The sequence below is a fragment of the Macrobrachium nipponense genome, chromosome 17 (genome assembly GCF_015104395.2).
Source record: "Macrobrachium nipponense isolate FS-2020 chromosome 17, ASM1510439v2, whole genome shotgun sequence".
Taxonomy (NCBI): Eukaryota; Metazoa; Arthropoda; class Malacostraca; order Decapoda; family Palaemonidae; genus Macrobrachium; species Macrobrachium nipponense.
The window spans coordinates 26,296,665-26,323,010 of NC_087210.1; the positions used below are offsets into that span (position 1 = coordinate 26,296,665).

General features: G+C 41.3%; 1 protein-coding gene across 6 annotated transcripts in view; it reads right to left on the reverse strand.

Moving 5' to 3' along the window:
* The window catches only part of LOC135196141 (protein MTO1 homolog, mitochondrial-like), a 126,279-nt gene that overhangs the window by 2,426 nt on the left and 97,507 nt on the right, over positions 1-26,346 (reverse strand). For 5 of the 6 annotated variants that reach the window (XM_064222685.1, XM_064222686.1, XM_064222688.1 and 2 more), the window contains one exon: positions 13,730-13,790. In XM_064222685.1, coding sequence (XP_064078755.1) covers positions 13,730-13,790 — 61 coding nt within the window. Of the gene's footprint in view, positions 1-13,729; positions 13,791-13,818; positions 15,302-26,346 lie in introns of those variants that run through there. The other variant, XM_064222687.1, reaches the window with a different exon arrangement.

Genomic DNA, 26,346 nt, shown 5'->3' on the forward strand with positions numbered 1-26,346 from the left:
TTTTCCTCTACATTTTTGTATATTTACAAAGTAATTTCTATGAAAAATAACAGAGCTCTTCAAAAAATTTTTATTCTAGCAACAAATGTTGACAACAGTAAAAAATTTTTTATTAGATCAATTTATAACTCAAAAATGAAACCGTTGCCGTATCCAAAGCCATTTTTCTTGACCTTCCCTTTATTCTTCATTTCCTCTACATTTGTGTATATTTACAAAGGAATTTCAATGAAAAATAACAGATAGGGCTCTTCAAAAAAAAAAATTTTCTAGTGATAATTCTCACTATGCGCCGGGCAGAGCGCTGTGTTTATCCTCTTTTCTATCAATTTTTTCACAGGCTGGACTTATTAGTTTTCCATTGACTTATATGTCGATATTTAGGGAATTTTATTTAAATAACTTGCATTTTTTGTATTTAGAGGGCTGGGGCTCTTATTCTGACTATTCCACCATAAAATACTAACATTTAGAAAAAAAGGACAGCAAAATAAACGTTGTTGGCATAAAATATATATTTGCTGAATTTTCAAAATCATTTTTTCGCACAGTCGAGCGCTCCCAGACACCTCGGATATCTGGGGGGACAGTGCTCAAAACTAAGCGGATATGAAAGAGTTAAGTACCCTACCTAACCTAACCTCACCTCTTGAAGTGCAGGTGCCTTCCTTCCAGTTGATGCCTTGAGACACAAAGAAGATATTTGTCATCTAACCTTTAGGTTATGTCCTGTCTCACTCCTCTGAGAGAGGAAGGGAAGGAATATGGAGACTGTCTTAAGTCCAGAAGCACTTCAATCTGCATAAAATGAAGAAAGTCAGAAAAAATGCTCATGAAGTACAGGCCTTCCTGGTTAACAGGTAACCAAGCAGGGTTTGCAATTGCTGAGCTGGTTACCCATGCCCAGACAAAGGTAACCTTGCTGGTGTATGTTTAACCTTGTAGATGCTATTCTTGCACACACCGGTGAAAGATTGGACTTCAATGTAACATGTAATTCTCAAGCTGCAACAAAAACTGTGTCAGTCAGTCTTAGAGACACTTAAACATCAGAGGCATACAACAGAGTAAGGCATAGGCCTTCTGCTCTGAAGAGGTAATGGAGTCTCCCCAGAAAAGAAGCGGAGGAAACCCATGAGGGGTAGTGCCGTCTGTGCACGGTGGGCATTACTTAAGGTACTTTGCAACATCTCTTCGTCCCCTAGCTGCAACTACTATTCACTGTACCTCTGTTCATATTTACTTTCTTCCATCTTACTGTCCACCCTCTAATAAAAATTGTTTCAACAGTGCAACTGGAAGGTTTTCTTCCTGTAACACCTTTCAAACCTTGTACTGTAGATTTCAGTTTCGGCGCTGAATGGCTTTAGTTGCCCCAGTGCTTGGCATAATTTAATCTACAAAAATCAAAACAAAATGAAGCTGAGGAACTAGCAGAAGGATTGATAGGCAGAAGAATTAATGGGCAAGTACTAGTATTTGGAAAAAAGTCTTTACTCTTTGATTGCTGCAAGCACAGAGCACGTCAGTTGTCTTGAACCAAACCTGTCAAAACGGGTTGGCAAAGAAAGGATCTAAGACCAATTTCTAAATGCATCACCTCCTCTACAAGAGAGGACTGTTGTAGAAATTAGGACGGGTTTGTACAAATACCACAAGGTATTCATACAGTATAACCTTCAACTTCCCCATGGGAAGCAAAGTTGTAATGAACTTGTGGACCAAATGGTTAATGGGGAGTGGTAGGGACTCTAAGAGAAGTAGATATCCTACTGAAGGACTATTACCACCCAGGATCCAGTCACCATAAAATAGACTGCACTCCTTGCCAGGGGCTGCACGTAGTGAGGTATTTTATGTTGTCCTACTTAAACTTGCTTCCCTTTCTGTGATTCACAGACAAAAGAAATTATTGGCATCTCTCTAATCTATTGCAAAACCTGGTTGTACAATGGCCATTGGGTAAGGCAGATTCCAAAATGTATCCTAAAAAAAAAAAACTATCCTAGCTATTGACATTTCTACCTGGCACACTCTTGGTTCTCTGTGTGTGCCCCCATAACTGGAAGAGTAGTAGTCTTGAACTCTTATTACAAAACTTAATCTTGACTCCAGTCAATGATACATCCGAGTCATCGATAAAAGATGAGAGAACTAGAGAGGGAGTAGTCAAGAATACATTAAAGCTGATCCAAAGACTGAAGAATCTACTTAAGATGAAGGCCTCAGACAATCTGGGGAAAGAGGAGACATCATTGTACAGGTAGTGAAGGATGGTTGTATGATGTGGACATGCAAAAAGCTGCTATAAGGAAATGTGGCCAGGGGACATTCCTCTTACATCGGGAACGGACTCTTTCCTCTTACATCGGGAACGCACTCTTTCCTCTTACATCGGGAACGGACTCTTTCCTCTTACATCGGGAACGGACTCTTTCCTCTTACATCGGGAACGGACTCTTTTTCCTCTTACATCGGGAACGGACTCTTTTTTCCTCTTACATCGGAACGGACTCTCCTCTTGCATCGGGAAAACGGACTCTTTCCTCTTGCATCGGGAACGGACTCTTTTTCCTCTTACAACGGGAACGGACTCTTGTCAGTAAAGGATGGCAGAAGCTGTCCTTCAGCCACAAGGTCATCTACCATAGGGCCACTGGTTTATCTAATGGATACATATAGGAAATATGAATAACCAAAGTTGAGTAGAAACACTTAAACCCTACCTGTATAATGATGAAGTACCTGTGGATGAACACGGTCGTGAAAGGATGTCAATCATTCAACAAAGTTTAAGGGCTTGGATGAGCGATCCAGTTCATTCAGACGTGGTCATTACCAGCAACAGGCGTTGGCCACTTGGAAATTTTTGTCGGCCCTGGGACTAAACATGGTTTCACTCGGACGTGATTGCATACACACGGATGTAATCTCTCTCTCTCTCTCTCTCTCTCTCTCTCTCTCTCTCTCTCTCTCTCTCTCTCTCTCTCTCTCTCTCCACAAACATGGGTGGATGCTGTGTTCCAGACATTCACAGGAATCCAACCAATAACTGTGACAATAGAATCACTCTTGGATGGCGTGAGCCGACAATTCGGCGCATGACGATTCAGCACAAGGGCTATTCAGCGCAAAGACAATCTGGTGAAGCATTTGGCGAAATAAAGCTAAAGTATGGAAAATTAAGAAAACTGTGATCAAATTAGTTTTTATTGGTAAATTATTTTTGAAATTCAAAAAATGAAATATTTATTGAAATAAGATAAAGAAAATTATAATAATTTACTTCTGATTTGGCGACAGAAAACAAAACCACCTACTTGCAGTTAATAGTATTGGTAATAATCTAAGATTGTTTACACTTTCAACCATCAAACAATTTACAGTTGTTATTTATGCTATAACAACAAGCGAATAATAGTTACTCTTATTCTTCTAAACTCGGACTGGATGCATTTCCTTTTCTGGGGTGTAGTTTTTTACAAACTTTCGCCGAGCTAAAACAAAAACAAAGTCCCATGGAGCAGATTTTATCAGAGAAAGGTCGTGATCACATTCTATCAATGGATTTTCCTATCTTTTAGATTTTCAAATGTGTTTGAAGGCACGCAAATAAGTGGTTGCTTTTATCATCTGGCTCAGTGCATATGGCAGAAAATACAAGCTTCAAATCTTACACAGTTATATTATAAGCAAGGAGCATATTTGAAAACAATTTAAGATGTTGGTAGCCTTGGCTTTTGTGCCAGCTGATGATATTTGCAAGGTATTTGAATCTTTGCAAGATGTTATCTCCTAAATTGGTAGTTAATGAATTATTTCAAGGATACGTGGATTGGTCGTCCCTTCCGACGCCATAGTAGAGATGCTATTTTTAAACCTGAGTTATGGAGTACTTTTGATTGGGTGCAGGGATACCTACCAAAGACCAACAATTCATTAGAAGGGTGGCACCAAAGTCTTCAGTTAACACTGGGTTATAACCACCAAACCTTTTATAAGTTTGTGGAGTTTTTGAAATTGGAGCAAGACAATGCGGAGAAAAGGATACTGAGAATCAGAGCTGGACACGCCAATTCCAGAAAAAAAAATAGGTTATCAGAGAATAGCTGAGGCAATAAACACGCTAGGTAGTAAATATGGGAATCGAGCAAACAAATTGGAATACTTATAAAATATAAGCTACCTCATTGAATTGCAGAAATAAATTAGTATGAATATTTTTGTAAAGGAATATTTTATAGTATGTCCTTTCCATAAATATTTGTCTACTTTTTAAAATTCAGTATGATACAAATGAAAAATACAGTAGAGCCCCGGTTCGCGACTGTATTAGAACTCGACATAATCGGATTTCGACACTAAATTTCCAATAAACTTTGTATCTGTTTTCAACCAAAAAACCAGTTTCCGACCCCCGACCATATGATGTTTGTAAACAAAACTGTTTCTGCCAGCTGCCTCTAGTTGGCGTCATCCAGTGCTACCAAATGTAGCATAATTTCATGTTTTTTAGCATAATTTGACCCAAGAATTGGAGCTCAGCATAATTTCTTTCACACTTAGGGTTCTAGTACAATTTTAGAATGTATTTTCACTAAAATTTTAAATAAAATGGAGAAAATTCCTCAATTTCATACACAGCTATAGTGAATATATGTATCTTCATAGTGAAATTGCCTCAAAAGCAGCACTAACAAATGAGTTAATTGCTAAAGTTTGAACCCAACTAAGGAATGTTAAATTTTTTTAATATAAATAAATACCCACAGTGGCATGACAAACGATCAGTAAAGTGTTAATAATGTTTTTTCTTCAAGATAAGAATTACTTTTTCCTTTTTTAAGTTTTTTTTCAGTAGTTATCAAAATTTTGTTAATTATGTCTGAAGTGATTTTCACACAATTTTCAAGTATTTATTCATTGTGTATGTGATCTGTTAAAGAAAAATGGTGTTTCAGTGGCATGATAATGATCAAGTAATAAGTACGTATGTTTTTCTTCTTGAGACTGGTTTGTTTGTTATCTTTTTTTAGTTTTAATTTTTCAGTAAATATCAAAATGTTATATTTGAAGTCTTTTCACACACATTCAAGTATTTATTAATTGTGTATGTGACCTGTTAAAGAAAAATGGTTCTCAGTGGCATGATAATGATGCAGTAATAAGTAAAATTTGTATGTTTTTCTTCACATTTGTATGTGTGATCTTCACACATTGTCAAATAGTATACTAGTGATTGCATATCAAATAGTATACTAGTGATTGCGTATGTGATCTATTAAAGAAAAATGGTGTTTTATTTCGAGTTCGCTAACATGTAAAGATCATCAAATTATTAGTTATAATATTGTCTGTTCGTCACTTTGTATCATTTCACCTAATATATAAATGTTTTAAATTTCCATTACATCGTTGTTTTAGCTCAAATGTATTAGAGAAATGAGATAATGATAGATTAATAGCATAATTCTGGCAAAAAATTGCACTATATTTGGCATAAATTCTTGCTTGGACCGACTAGCATAATTTAGCAAAACGGTTGGTAACACTGGTGACGCCACTCAGCATTGTTTTAAGTCCCCAGCTATTGTTTACAAACATTCAAATGTGTCGTGTCTTGTACACCTTGCGCGCATTACGTTTGCTTTTTTGGTGGTATCAACTCTATACGCAGTTACCTTTTGATTCATCATGGGTCCCAACATTACTACTGGCTATCTATGGTTTCAAACAAACCTTTTGCTATCGTTTGAAATTTTTTTCTGAAAATAATGGAAAAGTGTTTACATGGCATCTCGCATTTTCCTTCTTCAAAATGTTTCCATCATTTCCAACTCCAAAATAAACCTAAAGTTTCATCTATCCTCTCCTCTGCATGAAAGTGATGAGCGAAAAAAAGATTTAATCAAGCACCTTTGGTTGATTTTTTTTTTCAAGCGTAGACCTATTCTAAAACCATGTTCACACTTGAGGCGCGCGTTTCAGTAGCAAATGCAATACGTATTTAAGTGTTAGGTTTGGAGTGAAGGCAATGTTACTTACGTAGGTTACATGTGCGGTTCGGTAGCGAATGCAATCTTTAAGCTTTATTAAGCTTGCCGGTAAAGAAGAGGTTAGCCATAGCTTAAATCAGAGAAGCCACTATGCCATATTAAGTGCATAGTAATTAAGAAATTAAGACGAATCTTTTATGTCGTACTGTAATACGTCAATGTTTATGTGTAAGATTTGGCAGTGAAACCAGTTACATACGTAACATGTTCGGTTAGGTACCAGCGCAATCTAAGCTTTTTAAGCTTGCCGGTAAAGAAGAGGTTAGCCTTGGCTTAACTCAGAAGCCGCTACGGTATACATTAATTATAGAAATTAAGTAGATTCTTTTATATCTAATGTAAAAATACGTCATTGATTACGTGTGAGATTTGGTAGTGAAACCACTGTTACATACGTAATGTGTGCCGTTCGGTAGTGAACGCAATCTTAAGCTTTGTTAAGCTTGCTGGTAAAGAGGAGGTTAGCCTTAGCTTAAATCAGAGAAGCCGCTATGGTATAGAATAATTATAGAAATTAAGATGATTCTTTTACGTCTACTGTAAAAAGAGGTCAATGTTTACGTATGAGATCTGGTAGTGACACAGTTTACATATGTAATGCGTGCGCTGTAACGAACACAATCTGTATGCTTGGTTTATAAGCGTCCTCGTAAAAAAGAGGTTAGCTTGATATTAAACTCAAGAGATGCTGGTACGTAATGGTATAGTAATTATAGAAATTAAGAAGATTCTTTTACTTATATGTACGTATATATGTGCCATGCAGTACCATAATAATTGTCAAAGTCCATAAGTTTGAAACCAGCCCTGATATTGGACAATTTGCCGTAAAAGATGCACCTTTTTTATAAGGACATTTATGAAACAAAATCGTTAGTATCATAACATTTACTAAAAGATAACTTTCAAGCGATTTTGTATACAGTATTGCAGTCGATTCCGCATAAGATTTACCATAAATTAATATCGGATGTAAACTTTTCTAGGCTTATAGTGACGATAATTTACTACCATAGTCCCGCTATAAACCACCAGGGCTGCGCTATGGTTTGTTTACATCCTTAAATGCCGACTTACTGTAGGCAAATTTTTGTAAATTTTTTATAAATATAAATTGGGTTTAATTTTAATAGTTTATTAATTTACTGTAATAATTAGACTTGCTTTTCAATGTTTTTATTATGTTAACAAAACGTTTTATGCCTACCCACTACACTACGTTCTACTTACTATTTACCTAGGTAGCCTAGGCTCTTGGTCAACAATCGGTTGGACGCAGGCCAGTTTTCTTTTATACTGTATATTATACATTTAAAATTATAAATGTACGTTTAACATATTTATTTAACTTTTAACTTATTTAGTTGTAATTTACATGTAATGTATTGTATAAATAGGCAAGGTTAGGGGTAATAACTGATGGTCAAGAACGGATTAATCCATTTTCAGTTATTTCTTATGGGAAAACTTGATTCAGTTCTCGAAATAATCGAATTTCGACGCTCCTTCTGGACCAAATTAGCGTCAAGAACCGAGTCTCTACTGTAAATCTAATCACTGTTTTCTTTAACATCTTTTTATTTCATTTCACAAATTGTCTTTATGCTAAATAGTCCTTGCCCTGAATCATCGTGCGCAGAATTGTCTCTAAGCTGAATTGTCATGTGCTGAATTGTCGGTGTTCCGTGCTCCCTTGGAAGGGCGATCTTTTTCACCAGGGGACTCCTGTTAAGGTAGTGGGGTAGACCCATAGTCAGAACAGCTCTTGGTCTTGGAGACAACTTGTCAAGATTGGAAACTGCCTTAAGGTCCTGCAACATTAACCTCCACTCCCTCATCTCAAGAAAGAGGGGGGGATGCATGCTGGAATGCAAGCAGAGTTCTCTTATGAAAGGGATGAAACTACCACACTTTTAGCAAGAGAACCATCCTTTTGCCTCTCTCTCAATTTGTATATCTGAAAGACTAAAACATTACAACATTCCAAGTAATTGTATAGTTGAAAGGAAAAACTCTGCTGGTTCCGAGAGAAAACACTTTAGAACAAAGAGAAATAGATTCAGAACTAGTGTTCAATAAAACAAGGATGAGAAGACTTTTAAAAATATATATATTTTTTTTTTGGTGTGTAATTTGAAAAATAAGTACAAAACAAACACAAAAGCTAAGGCCAAGCTGTGTTTGTTACATCATAAAGGCAAAACCAAGTTAGAGGGAGGGAATTAAGATAAATGTACATAGGACAAAACAAGTTGAAAACATCTACATAGCATAACTGGAGGAAAAACTACGCAGCAGGAAAGAGCAAAAATTAAAAAAATATAACAGAAAAGAACTTGTTGCACTATTTCACAAATATTGCATTATTTCACAAATATATAAGTAGAACAGCAGGCAGCAGAAAGGGGACATCTGTCTCAGACGTAGCCAAAAATTCAAGTGAATGCCAACTACCAATTTCCACCCAGTTTTAAGTTAAACAGCTCACGCTGAAAGTGAATCCCATATGTAAGGACAGAGGGCTTGTTTATGTGTAGGAACAAATTTTATAAACTCATAGAAAAAATCCCAGCACCATAACTACCTTAAAATCCTGCCATCATAGCTATCTCAAGGTATGCTACATAACTGATCACTGTTACAGTGAATAATAGTTTTCACTGTACAACAAAACCAATAAGGAAAGTATTGGGAGTTATGATGCATTACAGCAAAGCCAGGATCATGCACATGTGTGAGTAGCAATAATTACTCTCATACCCCTTTACAAGTTCAAAAAAGCATTAAAGGGAAGTATCTGGAAATAAAATGCATACTTTTTCTGAATCAATGCAGAACATTCATGTTCCAAGGTAAAACACATGTAATTCAGAAATTGTAGTTTCTCATGGGAGTGACTGTGCTGAGAGTCATTTCCTGCTACAATATATAAAACACCATTGAAACTTCAGTCTTTTATAATAAAAAACAGCACATCACATTAGCCCTACATAGTTGCTCCCTACAAGTGCTTCATGGTTAATGAGGGTCTTTTTCAACATTTCAAGAAAAATTATGGCACTGTCTGTCCAATTACATCAAGCCATAATATAGATTAACTACAATGCTATCTTGCCAAATAGTATTAGAATAACCCAAAGCTAAGTAAGATACTAAAAATTACTCTGCAAAAATTGCTAATTAATATTCAAGCAGCAACCCCTACAAATCACTGTAATGCTTGGAAATTACAGGATGCAAAGGCAACTTACCTTGAACTTGAACAAAAGGATGCAAAAAAAAAAAAGCAGCTAGAGTACTGGAAGTATTTTGAAGACTAAAATGTAACCAAGTATCATTACATAAGGGGGGCTTTCCGCTATGATTTTTTATGAATATTTTTGAAAATTTCAAAATCTGGTTAAATGGCCGTAAGACATGAGCAACCCTCTGTTATCACGTGGCCAAACCATTTTTTTCGAAATATTAAAAATTAATGGGTTTTAGCCCCACCCCCCCCCTACACACAGTGACATAGGGTTGATGTTTGGCTCCCAATGACTATATTCATTTCGTCCTTTATTCCCGCCTAAATTTGTTTTTATTATTTTTGATTTTTATTTCGCCTAATCTCTACGTCTGGCAACAACAATGGCCACGATCTCTTGACAAATGTGTTGTTCTGAGAGGGTAGCATCACCATACCCAGCAGAAAGCCACGTCAGTGTGGCATACTTGCCAAAAAGGGGAGTACGCTGCTCTTTACTCCTAGCATTTTTTCGCTGTTTGTCGTGTTTTTTTGCTGTTTCCTACATCAAGTAACACTAAATACAATTTATATACATTTGTGTGTGTACTAGAGTGAAAGTGGGACAATATGCCGAAACAGAACCGTGCAACTGTGGCCCGTTTAGCAAATTTTGCTTAAAAGAGACAGAGGGTGAAGGTACAACTAACGACAGTGTTGTTGATGTGGCAGCGGCGCCAGTACCACCACCATTGTTGGTTGATGTCTCCAGCGCTGTTCCACCATCATCACCACTGGCAGCAACACCACCACCATCACCAACAACAACAACACGAGGCTCTGTTTTGGCTGCTGAGAGCCCCGCCCCTGTTGCCTCCATGTCGTCTGCCGCGCAGTCAACTGAGTATTTTTCCCCTTCACAGTTACGCTCGCAGTTGATGAATGTAATAAAGGATGATGGAAAGGGAGTATATGATGAAAAATTCATTATATCTAGATCTCAGCTAGAGAAAATAGTCGTATATAAGATGCAAGGAAGGAAATTGTAGGGGTAAACTAAAGTTAGATATGTCTGCCAATAGATGGGATACTGATATTTTTATGAAGTGCCAATCATGTATGTTTACGGCTGATGCCCCAGCAAGGCGAATTAGTAGCTATGGAAACTCTGTACATCATCAATTTAGTGAGATAAATGTTGAGGAAATATATCATTCTTTGATTTCTGGTGTCGGACAAGCTGGGCTTGTGAAAAGAAGTGGATTTATAGGTAAGGACCCTATTTCAGCGGGGTCATATTCAAGACATTGCAGCTTTTTGTATACGAAAATGAAAATGCACATGGATAAATATCAAGCAAAGATATAGAGAAAGGATTAGCTGAGATTGATGAAAATGGTATGATGAACATCAAAGTTTCCTTCGATGGGACTTGGCTAACCCGGGGCCACAAGTCCCATGTAGGTGTTGGTTTTGTGATAGAAGTGTATACGGCAACTATCATAGACGTGATTGTGCTAAGTAATTATTGCAAAATCTGCGAGAGAGGGGAAGAGAAGAAGAAGCACAAGTGCAATAAGAATTTTGACGGTCTAGCAGGTGCTATGGAAGCTGAGGAAGCAAGACGTTTGTGGTCACGGTCAGAAAATTACGGGTTCCGATACATAACCTTTGTGGGAGATGGTGATTCTAAGGCATACACAGCTGTGTGTGAACTGAATGATGGTAGAGGACCGTATGATGGCCATCAAGTAATTAAATTAGAATGCATAAATCATGTGCATAAACGAATGGGTAGCAGGCTTGAGAAAGCAAAGAAAGCTGCGAGTGAACTCTTCACTCAAAAATCAGGCAAGATTGTAAAGAAAAGTTTATTGGCTGGGCGAGACAAGCTTACGAAGACAACCATTGAAAAGTTTCAATCATTTTATGGGAAAGCAATCAGAGATAATATCGGCACTGATGTAGAAACAATGAGACGTGCAATAACTGGACCTCCTTTTGACCATCACACGTCATCAGATGATCGGAAGGAGCGTCATAACTTGAAAATGCCCCAAAGGGACGTCGTCATGGTGTTTTTACCAGCGGGCCATTGCACATGGAAGGAAACCACATCTCACAAAGAACAAAAGATTTTGCTGTCAAAAACTTCCACCAGAATTGTATGAATACGTAAAGGGAGTATTTCAGGACCTGTCATCGCCAGCACTTCTACAGCGATGTTTGAAAGGGTTCACACAAAACCCTTCATGGGGTGCTATGGCAGAAGTGCCCAAAAACAAAGTTTTTTGGCCTAAATAGAGTGCTTTTTTGTGCACAGGTAACGACAATCGAGCATAACTTCGGCTATGAGAAATTCAACCTACTGACGCATCTGTTTGGCACCAGTAAAAGCATAGAAAAAGTTCTTAGTGTTCGAGAGTCAAAAAGACTTGAAAAACAAACCTCCAAGACGAAAAGGACAAGAAACGTGAAGAAGAAACTACTGAAAATGAGCCCACGAATATGAGCCTGGAAGATACTAAACTCAAACTTGCTTGGTTTCAAACCAGGCAACAAAGAGTCAGGTGGTACTTGATGATACCCTCGCCTTGAGCGAATAATACCCCTTTTTAGGGGGGGGACTTGGAACCAGAAACCAAGCAAAAAAACACTAAGAACTATTAGAAAGAAGGAAAGGCAGTCTGAACTAATCGCTAGTGAGTATTTAACATTTGTTTGTATCATGGTTTGCTCGAAGATCAGTTTGATAATCAGGAGCGCCAAAAAAAAAAAAAACACTTGTTGAACTTTACGGCCATTTTCTCAGTTTTCACTTTTTGCACTTCAAACGCTAACTACTTTTTTTATTTTTATTTTTAGGCCAATTTTAAAGTTAAAATATACCATTAGAAAGAGGAAAAGAAAGGCGAATATTTGTTGGGGCTAGATTTTTGCTTAGGTTGACGAGGAAATCATGATAATAAATCAACAAAATTTGGGGGGAGAAATTCCCCCTCGCCCTTCATCCAAAAAAAAACAAAAATGGAAAAACTGTTCCCAACGTTTTTTTTCTACTATGATTTACTTTCTGTGTATAAAGCCTCATTGCAATAGCTCGAAAAATAAAGGAAGAGTTACATTTTTAAATTTTTTTTTTATTTTTTTATTTTTTAAATAAAAACCAAAATAATAATTTGATCACTCTGAAATTTTTTCTGGAACATCACCTTATATATATGTATAACATATATTAATTTCATAAAAATCGGAGCAGTATTTCTATATAGGCGGATGCCCCCCTTAAGTGAAAAAATACCAAATAAAAATGTTATGGCAAGCAAAACTGCCTAACTAACTTTTTAAAGTAACACACTGCAGCAGCAGCAGCAGCACCAAGGCACTACCACACTGGTAAGAATGAGATTCTTAAATCACATACTTAGCTCAAAAATTTTAAAATCTTGAAATGAAGCAGGATGGACAGGACAGTTAGGTTATTATAAAGTATTGGGTTTTTTCTGTCCTTTGAGCCAAAAAGGCACCTTTTTTTACCCATTGTAAAAATATCTCTCTCTCTCTCTCTCTCTCTCTCTCTCTCTCTCTCTCTCTCTCTCTCTCTCTCTCTCTCTCTCTCTCTCTCTCTCTCTCTTATTGTGAGCTTGCCAGACATCCTCTAGGCTGGGAGGATATTATTATTATTACTATTATTATTACTGAAATATCAAATACAGTCATGTGTTCTCTCTACAGAGAACAAAAAAGCACTCGACATATGCAGGAGAAAAAAGAATATGGTATAGTTAAAAAAAGAATGAATATAGCTAAACTCAAATACAAAACACTAATATATTGTTCGAGTGAAGTTTCACACTAAGGAATTTTACCCCACTCGGCAAGAAGATCCACTGTCTTACCTGATGTGCTATACATACATTTGTGTACTTTGAACAAAGCATAAAAGATATTTAAGGCAAAAGTTATTATTTACAAAAGTACATTTGTTTCAAAAAACTATGCTTCAAAGTGGATTTTTTTGCAGTTAACCATTAATCTTTTATACAGTGCAGCTTCACCCTTCTTAACCAACATAACCCAAGTAATATATAATTTCTTAGTCAATGATTTCTTGTACTTTAATTGTAATGTGTAACCTTAATTCATTATATTTTACCTTAGCTGTTTTTCTGTATCTCAGAAACTTATATGCTATGGACTGAGTGCAAAATTACCATGTAAAAAATTATTTTTCTAAGCAATGTTGTTTGTGGAAAAGGACAGAACTACAAAGCCATTGAGAGCCAAAGGCTAAAAGAAATTAATCCCTTCATGTAACTTTCCTGGCAAAATAATCCAAAGAGAAATCTTTTAGCTTTTTTTATGGGAAAGGATTGAAAATCACCTGGCTGACAGGAATAGCTCTTAAACTACCAGACACAAAAGTGTTAAACTATAGAATACTCACAGTTGTTGGTCTGGCTTTTGACAGCTTTGCTCTCATTTCATTAGATAAATTGATGGTTGAACTGAAAGACGAAGTCGAATTAGTTATCTATAGTTGTATAATATTAAATTAGCAAATTACAATAATTAATGCCTGTATACACATTAACTTAACTCTTAGTTTTTGGGGGTTCAAAACTCATCTATGATTAAACAGTATTCTGGCTAACCATTTATGAGGTTAAGGGAATTTTCTTTTACTTTGACTGTAAATTTCCTTTTCTTCTTTTTCAAGATAGAATGCTGATCTTGGTGTACTTAAATCCAAATGATTATAGTACAAGGTGTCCCTAAAGATCCAGTACCATTCCAAGTATTTATTACTTGTAATGGTATTGAGACTTTATGGACACCCTGTATTATATTTTATTACGGTGTTTGTGAAAATGTAAAACCGTGACCTATCCACATGAGCCACTTCAAGAACCATTCCTGAACCTCATGCTGAAGACAATTTTATAGTCACCATTGAAGTTCTCCATGAAGAGAAATTTAGTTATTTTGTAAATATTTTTTTAAACACTAATAGAGAATTCTACTCTTTTTTGCATCATGAAAAATTTAAATAAATGTCCTATCTAGTGACATACAGCTTGGTTTTTATGTGATTGCACTTGAAAAATGTAAAGAAAAATTAGGAAAAGAAAATTTTGTTTTGTTTACATTGGAATAGTTTAATGAGATTCTATGGAACAACCTCTTTTTTAAGTGCTAGCTCAAATCAAAATCATTTAGTTCTAAACAATAGACCAAACATGGGAAAGGGTTGCATAATATCAGAGTTCATTTAATGAAATGAAATTTCTTGAAAAACAGGAATCGGCCAATCCAGAGTATCGAATTAATGGTGAAAAATACATCTGATCCATTTTGCTGCATGGATGGGAGACAATTATCTTAGTAAGAGCAAGAAACAGAAACTGAGTAACAAAAATGTAGATGTGAAACAGTCTGGAGGTGTCTTAGAGGGAAAAAATAAATTTTAAAAAAATTAGAAAGAGTGAGCAGAAACTGAAATAAAAATCACTGGGAAAAGGAAACTTCAATTTTGTGGGCATGTGCAAAGGGTTGGGGGTTTTGGATGAAATTAAGGGAAGGAGTGTTAAAGGGAGCCAGAAGTACTATATGGATAGAGTAAGTAGACAGACTGAATGTTTGAAATCAACCACAGAACTGATACAGATAACAAGGAATTGAAAAGACTGGCCACCCATGAGCAACGTCAAGGGAAGCACGGAATACTGATGAAGAGGCATCTCGGAATAGGAGAGGTTACTGCCTAATCAATATAATTCAACCCTGGATAAAGAAATTACGAATGTAATGAGACACTTCAAGGAGTCATAATATTCAACAGCATATAGCCAGACGCATTTTGGTTACAAACTAGGTAACTGACTACAGGCAGTCCCCGGGTTATGACGTGCTCGGCTTACGACGTTCCAAGGTTAAGGCGCTTTTCAATTATATTCATCAGAAATTATTTCCAGGGTTCTGACGCATGTTCCAGGGTTACGACGCCTACAACGCTTATCTGGAAGGGGAAATATGACACCAAATATGCAAAATAATCAATATTTGAAGGTTTTTTTGATGAAAAATGCAATAAGAATGCAGTTTACATAGTTTTCAATGCACCCGAAGCATTAAAAATGATATTGTTATGATACAATAAAGTTTGTTCATACTTACCTGGCAGATATATATATAGCTGTATTCTCCGAAGTCCGACAGAATTTCAAAAAACTCCCGGCACACGCAGTGGTCGGCCAGGTGGTAGTACCCATTCCCGCCGCTGGGAGGTGGGCGTCAGGAACCATTCCCATTTTCTGTCAGATATTTCTAGTGACCACTGTCTCCTGAGGGGAGGTGGGTGGGCACTTGGAGATATATATCTGCCAGGTAAAGTATGAACAAAAAGAAACTTTATTGTATCATAACAATATCATTTTGTTCATGAACCTTACCTGCCAGATATATATATAGCTGAATCCCACCTTTGGAGGAAGGGGAGACAGACTCGGATTTTGGGAAACAATTCCATTTACATGATTGATATCTTGGTTCCTTACCTGTTAGCATAGCTGACTTCGTGAGTACCGTCACCCAAGTCTGCTTCTGCTTTACTAGAGACTCCAGCAAGGTAGTGACCTGCGATGCTGTTGAGTTCTAGAGGATCTGTCAACGGTAGGGCGTGACCACAAAACAACTAGATCCTACATTATAGACCTCCAATTTTTTGGGTAATGCATTCCTAGAGGTGCCAGCAAGGACGTGACCTGGTAGCTGGTGCGCTCTAATGAACTGTCACGGGGAGCGTGACCACAATGTGACAGATCATATAGGTGTTGATTAGACACCGAATGCTGTTAATGCTTCACTGGAGGTTGCCAGCAAGGACGTGACCTATAGCTGGTGCGCTCCAGAAATGATTTGTCAACGGGTACATGACCACAATGTGAAAAAAACAAAAAAACATTTTACCCTATTATGAGGGCGAAGCAAAAACATTACCACCTGACCTAGCCTATCTGGTTAAACTTCGTATAACCAAGGCTAATGGAGGGAAGTCCGCCTAAGGCGGCCGACCCAAGACCACAATAAACTAAACACCTAAATAAGCATAATAAAATAAAAATAAAAACAAAATAAAAAGAAATAAAATTAAAAAGTCCAAACTAACATATTATTACCTAAATGATAGGAAGAGTGCTACTCTCTGTACCCAATATAGTGTCTGCTGCGACATACGGGCCCAAAGAGCAACAGTTCTCGTATGTAGTCCTCACCTCCTCCCGAAGGTAGTGAGAGGCAAACACTGAATTACTACGCCAAAATGTGGCATTCAAGATGTCATTAAGTGCCATGTTCTTTTGGAAGGCTACCGACGTAGAAATAGCCCTCACTTCATGCGCATTCACCTTCAACATTTTCATATCACTGTCTTGACAGGATGAATGCGCTTCCTTGATGGTGTCCCTCAAGAAAAAAGCCAAAGCATTCTTCGACATTGGTAAATTTGGCTTCCTAACCGAACACCACAAGTTATCCGAAAGACCTCTACAATCCTTAGTCTTCTTTAGGTAGAATTTTAGAGCCCTGACAGGGGGCACAGAACTCTCTCTAGCTCGCGCCCAATGATTTCGGCCATCCCTTTAATTTCGAAGGTCCTAGGCCAAGGTTGGACGGATTTTCATTTTTTGCCAGGAACGTTGGGCTCAAGGAACAAACCGCGGTTTATAACCTTTAAAGCCCACGTATTTGCTAATCGCTTGTACCTCGCTGACTCTCTTCGCCATCGCCAGAGCAGTCAGGAAGATAGCTTTTCTAGTAACATCCTTTCAGGGAAGCCGTATGCATAGGTTCGAATGGACTGGACATGAGGAACTTCAGAACTACATCCAAGTTCCAAGACGGCAACCTGGGTTGTTGAACCTTCGTTGTTTCAAAAGATCTCAAGAGATCGTGAAGGTCTCTGTTGTCCGCCAAATCCAGGCCTCTGTGCCTAAAGACAACTGAAAGCACACTCCTATACCCTTGATTGTAGAGACTGCAAGTTTTAGATCCCTTCTCGAGATAAAAGGAAGTCAGCAATCTGGCTCACAGAGGTCGTGGTGGAAGAAATGCCGTTCTTCTTGCACCAACTCCTGAAGACTGCCCACTTCGATTGGTACACTGCATTGGATGAAGCTCTTCTTGCACTGGCGATAGCTTTCGCCACTGACCTAGGAAAAGCCTCTCGCTCTGGCCAACTTTTGGATAGTCTGAATGCAGTAAGACTCCAGAGCGGAGAGATTTCTGTGGTACCTCTCGAAGTGGGGCTGTCTGAGTAGATCTGTCCTTACTGGAAGCGTCCTCGGGAAGTCCTACGAAGGCCATGACCTCTATGAACCAGTCTTTCACCGGCCAGAACGGGGCGATCCCCCCCCCCAAAGTCATTCTCGTCCCTTCCGACGCCGCAAACTTTCTCATGACTTCCCCTAGGATCTTGAACGGGGGAAAGGCGTACAGGGTCCATCCCCCCGTCCAGTCCCAGAGAAGTGCGTCTATCGCCACTGCCGATGGCTGGTCGAGTACTGGGGAAGCAGTACAGTGGAAGCCTCTTCGTTCTGGACGTCCGCAAAGATGTTCCTAGCCAGACGTCCCCATAACCCCACAGCTCTTGGCATACCTCCTGATGCAGAGTCCACTCGGTTGGCAGAAGTTGACCTCGTCTGCTGAGGAGATCTGCCCGGACGTTCTCTACTCCTGCTACAAACCTTGTAAGGATCGTGACGTCCAGTGCCTTGCCCACAGCAAGATCTCCTTTGCCAGGGCAAAAAGGGACCGAGACTGTGTTCCTCCCTGCTTCTTCAAGTACGCCAGAGCTGTGGTGTTGTCTGAGTTGACTTGGACTATTCGATGAGAGACTTTTTCTTGGAAAAACTGGAGAGCTAAAAAGATGGCTGCCATTTCCTTTAGGTTTATGTGCCAGGACACCTGTTCCCCTCTCCAGGTGCCTGACACTTCTTCCCCCCTAATGTTGCTCCCCACCCCGTGGTGGACGCGTCGGAGAACAACACTAGGTCGGGGCTCTGAATCTTGAGAGAGATGCCCTCCGACAACTTCACTGGATCTAGCCACCATTTTTAAGTGATGTTTACCTCTCTTGAAATTTTTAAGCTCATATCCAGATTCTTGTTTTCTTTCCAATTTTCCTTGAGAAAAAATTGTAGCGGTCTTGAGGTGCAGTCTCCCCAAGGAAACAAACTTCTCCAGCGAGGAAAATGGTCCCCAGCAGGCTCATCCATTCCCTCACCGAGCACGAATCTTCCTTAGGAAGGCTGTCACTTTGTCTAAACATTGCTGCTGACGTCCCTGGGCGGACGGAAAAGCTCGAAAAGCCACTGATCCATCTGAATCCCAGATACAAGATGGATTGGGTTGGAATCAGATGTGACTTTTCGAAATTCACCAGTAGTCCCAGGGACTCACCAACGATAAAGTTGTTGTTGAAGATCCTTCAGACACCGCGTTTGAGTGGAGGCACGAATGAGCCAGTCGTCCAGGTACATAGAGACTCTGATATTTGCAAGATGAAGCCACCTCGCCACGTTCTTCATTAAAGTCGTGAAGATCATAGGGGCAGTGCTCAATCCGAAGCAAAGCGCCCTGAATTGATAAACTGTCCCCTTTTAGGACAACGAAGATACTTCATCGACTGTGGAGGATGGGGACGTGGAAATAACGCGTCTTGAAGTCTAATGAAACCATCCAATCGTTGGTCTTAAGGTCCCAAGAACTGACTGAGGTGTCTCCATCTTGAATTTCGCTTCTGTACGAACCGATTCAGACTGCTCAAATCTAAGACTGGTCGCCAACCTCCTGACTGTTTCGGCACCAGGAATATCCTGTTGTAGAAGCCTGGAGATTCCAGGTCTACGACCTGTTCCACCGCTCTCTTTCCAACATCTGCTCGAGCAAATCGAAAAGGATTTGTTGCTTCTCCAGATGGTAAATAGGGGATAAATCCTTGGGTGTCGTGCACAGTGGGGGAGGGGGGGTTTCAAGAAAGGAATCTTGTACCCCCGCTTGATGACGTTGAGTGACCAGCTGTCCGCCTTCCTTTCTATCCAAGCTTTTGAGATAGTCGAAGCTGGCTCCTACTGGTGGCTGAAGGATATCTGGTTCATTTCTTTCCTCTGATCTTAGCCGAGACTCTGCCTCTGGAACGTGTACTTCCTCGAGAAGATGTTTTCGAGGAAACTCCACCTCGAAAGGGCTTCTGCTTCTTGAACGGTTGCGCCCGTGCCGACGTAGAAGAAACAACGGTACATTTTGCCGACTGAGCTAGGAGGTCTTGGGATAGCCTTCTCTTGTAGACTGACAGCCAGATCTTTGACCATAGCCTGAGGAAAAAGATGGCTCGAAAGAGGCGCATACAACAATTCTGCCTTTTGAGAGATAGAGTACCGGCCTTTGCAGTAAAACCACAATAGGCCGCTCTCTTCTTCAAAAATCGAAAGTGCAGAATGCGAAGCCAACTCCTCTGAACCCATCCCTGACGGCCTTGTCCATGCATGCAAGCACGCTGGACAGCTCCTCGAGGGCTAAGCGAATCAGGACTACGCGACCAGTTATCCAAGACCCCTAAACACCAATCCAAAAAGTTGAAAACTTCTATCGTACGGAAGAGTCCCTTCATATGATGGTCCATCTCAGAAAGGGTCCAGGGCACTTTCGTCGTCGACAAAAGGAATCTCTTCGGTGCATCTACCAAGGTAGTGAAAGTCACCTTGGGACGACGAGGGGGCTCTAAAACCTATCTCCTCCCCTGTCTCATACCAAAGACCTGCCTTACCTGTTTGTCTTGAAGGGGGTAGGGCGAAAGCCGTTCTTGTTTCGGGCTTTTCTTGACTCCATCCAATTCTGCATTTTCTTAAAAGCCCTTTTTGTTGATAATGAAGTAGCCATCTTCAACAATCCTGGAGTCTTGATAGCCTTAGACGATAGCAATTGTGAAGGAGGCGACTGCGGGGCTTCAGGTTTTAAACTTCTCTTCAAAGGAGGTTCGAAGCAATTGAACCAAAACCTGGTAATCTGAAGATACTGCTGATGATTGTTCTTCGTTTTAGTTAATTCCTCCGACAAGTTTCCTTCTTGAGATTCATTACTATCCTCCGAATCTCGGCGAATGTCTGAAGAAACATTACGTCGTGCGTCCAGCTGCGCGCCATGCCTGGCGTCAAGCCGCCCTGCGTCCAGCCGAGAGTCCTGCCGAGCGTCACGCTTGGCATCCAGCCGAGCGCCCGCCCGGCGTCGAGCCGAGCGCCTAGTCGAACGTCAGGCCTGGCGTCAAGTCTCGCTGCTGCCTTAACGTCGTGCTCTGCAGACCTTCGTGCACGAAATCTGGAAGCGAGGTAACAGGAGAAAAAGTGAGGCGATGAGAAAAGGAGACTGCCTGGATCTCTGACTGGCAGTTTATCATCCGTTCCTCCTGTGACGTGAATTATCCTCTTTCTCTGCCAACTAATAAGGCAATTTGATGTTGCAAATTCTCAATCTTCTTCGATTTAGGGCTGATCCTGTGAGAAGACGAGGGGCGAGGGGAAGCCCTCCTCCTTCTCACATGGACCGCCACAGGTATATCCTTAGCGCAACCAGGGCGCTCAAAAGCATTGTCGTCAAAAGACATCCTCTCCGGCGACGATCGCAACACAGAACCGAAGAGAAAGGACGTGAAGCGTCTTTCTCCTTAGACCAAAGGTGCCGGTCGCCTGTGCGACACCTTGCACCTTTGCTCTCTTTTGCAGTGGAGAGTCTTCGAATTGTTCTGGAGACGACCGCAAAACAGAAGGGGCTAAGGGATGTGCAGCGTCCTCCTCTGAGGAATCAAAAGGCGGCGGCCACCTGTGCGCATCTATCGTCTTTGTCCTCTTCAAAGGGCGCGATCGCTTCCGAAAGCTCCAACCGCTGGCGCGGGGAGGACCGATTCTGATGACGAAAAGCACTCTTTCAAGATCCGTTTACGAACTTTGGAAGCCTGGGAAGCGCCCCCAGGTCTTGCCGAAGGAACGTCAGATCGGTTGTCCGACCCCCCTTCCGCAACACTCGGAGCATTATCACTACACACCACTGCACTATTAACACCTTCTAATGCTTGCAATTTTTGATTCCAGGCTACGCAAAGATTCAAGAATCATTGATAGGGTATTACCCTCCACAGACACTAATGTAGGGCCCGAAGGCATCACAGGTTTAGGAGGGATAAATTCCACTGGATGTGTAACTGGCGTTACACTCCTTCTTACCCTATCTCTTTCATTTTAGACACATATGATTCATACGCCTTCCACGCAGAATCAGACATACTCTCACATTCATTGCAGCGATCATCAACCACACAAACATGTTTCCGACAATTCGCTCACACTGTATGAGGGTCTACCGAAGATTTCGGTAGCCTCACCTTGCATTCTTCCACACCACATACTCTGGCGCTAGTCGAACTAGATCCAGACATCTCAAGTTTAAGGAAAAATCAAGCCAAATTCAAAACCAATCCACAATTAACGTATGCCTAACCACCGATCCAAATCAAATAACCAAAAAATCAATCGGGATACTCAAGTGACCAAAAGAGTTCCAAAATCCAATGACGGAGGTGCAGAAAACACTTGTTGGCTGCACCGGCGACAGAAAATATCTGGCACGAAAATGGGAATGGTTCCTGACGCCCGCCTCCAAGCGGCGGGAATGGGTACTACCACCTGGCCGACCACTGCGTGTGCCGGAGTTTTGAAATTCTGTCGGACTTCGGAGAATACAGCTATATATCTGGCAGGTAAGGTTCATGAACAAAGTAAGGTTTTATGCATGACACTTACCTGGCAGGTATATATATAGCTTATCCTCTTGACGCACTGTCAGAATTTCAAAACTCGCGGCAAAACCGCTAGTACACTGGTAGTTCAGGTGATGGCCACCCCGTTCCCGTGGCACTGGTACTCGGAACTATTCCCGTTTTCCTCAGATTTTCTCTGCCAGCCGAACCGGCAACATCGTTGTTGGTTCTCTTGATAGAATTTCCTGCTCGTTGACTGACTTTTTGGATATGGTATGTATTCACGAAGTTAGCTTGGCAATCGCAATTGGTTTTTATTTTGATTTAGTATGTCTGATTCAGGGAGTATGTTTAGAGTTTGTGTGAAAGAAGGGTGTAAGGTGAGACTGCCGAAATCATCTGTAGATCCCCATACTAATTTTAAGAAGGTGTCGGGAGTTTGTATGTACGTGGGACAATAGGTGCAATGAATGTCAGTGTCTGAATGAGAAAGAGTGGAAGGCTCTTGTGAAGTATGTTGAGAGATTAGAAAAAGATCGGGTGAGAAGATCTGTCTCTAGGAGTGAGAGATCTGGGTCTTCGAGTAAACCTATGAATGAATCTTTGCATGTGTCTTCTCCAGCTCATTCACATGTAGATGTAGCACCTTCCCCTCAGGTTTCTCCTGCGCCCGTTGCTGTATCTGAGGATACTACTGATCCACAAATTGTGAAAGTGTTCGCTGCCCTTGCGTCCATGGAAGGGAGATCAGATTAAACGCTTAACGGACAAAGTGGAAGTGTTTAGTGACAGTGTTGTGGAGGGGGAGCTGATCGTCCCTCTCCGTGATACCCTAGACCATTAGTACCTCTGTCAAGCTCCCAGACCCAAGGGAGAAGGCATGTCGACAGTCGAAGGGAGGCGAGAGGGGTTTACTCTCGATCAGTCGTCCCTTCAGGCAGTCCTGTTGCGTCCCAGGCTGCAGCAGTACGCCATAGAAAAGGCGATACTGGGAAGTTCCTTTATTCATCGGATAGTTCGGCTTCAGGAAGGAGCAGGCGTTTTGCGGAAGTATCGCGGCCTCTCAAGAGGTCATACTTTCCGTCCTCATCACAGGATGAAAGGGCTTTTGATCAAGAAGGTTGGAGTAGCCCTGAGATTTTTTCATCGGAGGATGAAGAAGCTATCCCTATCAAGAGGAAGAGGATTTCTCGTCCTTTGGAAGTAACTAGCGGTGCGGTGAGAGGTGTTTCTCCTATTAGAGGAACTCCGCTGCGTAGACCTCAGGATCGCTCGCCTCTTCGTGTTAGCCCAGTGCGTCCTCGATCTCCTCCTCATCAGGAGTCTCGTAAGGAAGCGGAGACGAAGGAAGTTCTGCGGGACATGCAGGAGAAGTTAGCAGTGATTGTCAAATCATGGGAGGGAAGAAGCCCGAACAACCTTCGGTTAGACGTAAGGACTCGTCTCTCCCGGTTAAGTCCTCCAAGAGGACGCAGGACGTGCAGCGTAAGCCAGGACGCAGTGCATCCCCTTAAGAAGGACGAAGCTTCAGCAGTGCAAGGACGCAAGAGGAAGAGTGATGGACGCATGGTGGACGCATACGTTCAGGAGGACGCAGGACGCAGGCGGCAGCATGTGGAAACTTTTTCTCGACAAGGAAGAGAGGAGTTTTACAAGGAGACAGTTCCACATTCGCTCTCTAAGCAGACTGTGCATAAGGATCCCGCTTTGGAGAGTCATCAGGATCTTGGTTTTCAAGATATTTCTTCGCAGGAGGAAGAATTTGTTGAGAGTGCGGAAGAGGACAAGAATGTGGAAGCTCCTTCCTCGGACTACAAGAGACTTACAGAGTGCCTCCTTTCTTTGTTTGAAGGAGATTTTCAACCTTCAGGCCCTCCATCTCCTTTGTCTCAATTTTCGAAGACGAAGACACCCAAGAAATCGTCTTTTTTGAAAATGACTTTGTCTATTTCAGCCAAGAAAGCCCTTCAACGTATTAATGAGTGTTGAAGGAGAAGAGAGAGTCGGGGAAGACTTCTTTTGCGTTTCCTCCGGCCAAGTTGGCTTCTAAGTTGGTGTTTGGTACGCTACGGGGGAAAGTCTCGGCCTGGGAGCTTCTGCCTCCTCCCAGGGAGACTTTTCCAACATAGTGGACAGCTCCCGTAGGCATGCTTTACACTCAGCCAAAGTGTGGTGGACTTCTTCAGAGTTCGACCATTTACTCAAAGGTATCTATCGGACTTTTGAAGTTTTTAATTTTCTTGACTGGTCGTTGGGGGCTCTGGCTCAGACTTCAGAGATGGGAGATTCTTCAGACTCCGAGTTACCGAGAAGTATCATGTCCTGTATGGATAAAGCCTTGAGGGATGGAGCTAATGAACTGGCTTCACTTTTTACAGCAGGCGTTTTAAGAAAAGACATCTTTTGTGCTCCGTTCGCTGCGAAAGGAGTCTCGAACGCGCAAAAGTCAGAGTTGATGTTCTCTCCACTTTCAGGACAGCTCTTTCCTCAGGATATCATTAAGGACATCTCGCTCTCCCTCACTCAGAAGGCTACACAGGATCTACTGACGTCTTCTGTCAGGAAGTATTTACCCTCTAACGTAATGAAGAAGACTCCGAAGGAAACAAGAACATCATAGCAGCCCTTTCGGGGGTCGGGGTAGGACTTTTTCCCGACCAGCCTTTAGAGGGGAAAGAGTACCAGCCAAAAGAGGTTCGAAAACCTCAACCAAGCAATGATTCAGAAGTCCTCCAGAAGTGTGTTGGGGCCAGACTTTTAGACTTCTGGGAAGTCTGGCAAAGCAAAGGAGCGGATCCTTGGTCTGTAAGGGTAGCGAAGGAAGGATACAAGATCCCCTTCCTAAAGAAACCACCTCTCGCTACAGCTCCGAGAGCCCTAGGGGCTCATTACATCGATTTAGAGAAGAGAGAGGCTCTTTGGCATCAAGTTGTCAGCATGTTAGAAAAGGGAGCCATAGAACCGGTTCTGGATCACGAATCCCCAGGTTTTTACAACCGTCTTTTTCTAGTACCGAAGTCATCAGGAGGTTGGAGGCCAGTACTGGACGTAAGTCAGCTAAACTTGTTCGTAGAAAAGACCAAGTTTACGATGGAGACGAACGATTCAGTACTGGCAGCGGTACGACCAGGGGACTGGATGGTAACGCTGGACCTTCAGGATGCGTATTTCCATATTCCGATTCATCCAAGGTCCAGGAAATATTTGAGATTCGTGATCCAGGACAAGATTTATCAATTCAGAGCCCTTTGCTTCGGTCTTTGCACGGCGCCTCAAATCTTTACAAGAATGATGTCGAACGTGGCGAAGTGGCTTCATTTGTTAGGAGTCAGAGTCTCTCTCTTACATCCCGACGATTGGCTCATAAGAGCACAATCAAAACAGCAATGTCTGGAGGACACGACATCACATTGGATTTAACTCTCAGCAGCTGGGTCTGATGGTAAACCTGAAAAAAGTCACTGGCTGATCCCCTCTCAGGAGATAGTTTATTTGGGGATTCTGATATCCTCAGTGACTTTTCGGGCTTTTCCGTAACCCGAAAGGCAGGACCATGTGCCTTCGGAAAGTGCCAAAGGAATTCCTAGTTGACAAGACCAATGCTCGGCGAGAGAGTGGATGAGCCTGCTGGGGACACTCTCTTCGTTAGAGCGGTTCATTTCCCTAGGGAGACTTTCACATGAGGCCCTTACAGTTCTTTATGAACGAAGTCTGGCCAAGAAGATCGCAACCAGATTCCTTCCGGTTTCCAATTCCTTCAAAGATAAAGGAGGAATAAAGTGGTGGCTAGTTCCGGGGAGAGGTTAGCAGAGGGTGCGTCATTCCAGCAGAGGAACCCAGACCGGATATATTTTTTCCGACGCGTCAGACGCAGGCTGGGGAGCGACGCGGGCCCTTGGGAGGAGTCAGGCCTTTGGAACAAAGAAGAGAAAGCTTGGCACATAAACAGGAAGAAACTGATGGCGATCTTCTTGGCTCTGAAAGCGTTCAGACCGTGGATCAGCGGCAAAGTGGTGCAGATCAACGCGGACAATACCACAGCTCTGGCATATATACAAAAACAAGGAGGAACCCACTCGTTTTCTCTTTGCAACTTGGCGAAGGAAGAGATTCTTCTGTGGTGAGAGAGAGAAAACGTCACCCTGCTCACCAGGTTCATTCAAGGAGAGAAGAACGTCAGAGCAGACCTGTTGAGCAGGGAGGGACAAGTGCTTTCCACGGAGTGGATTTTGCATTATCAAGTATGCCAGAGACTG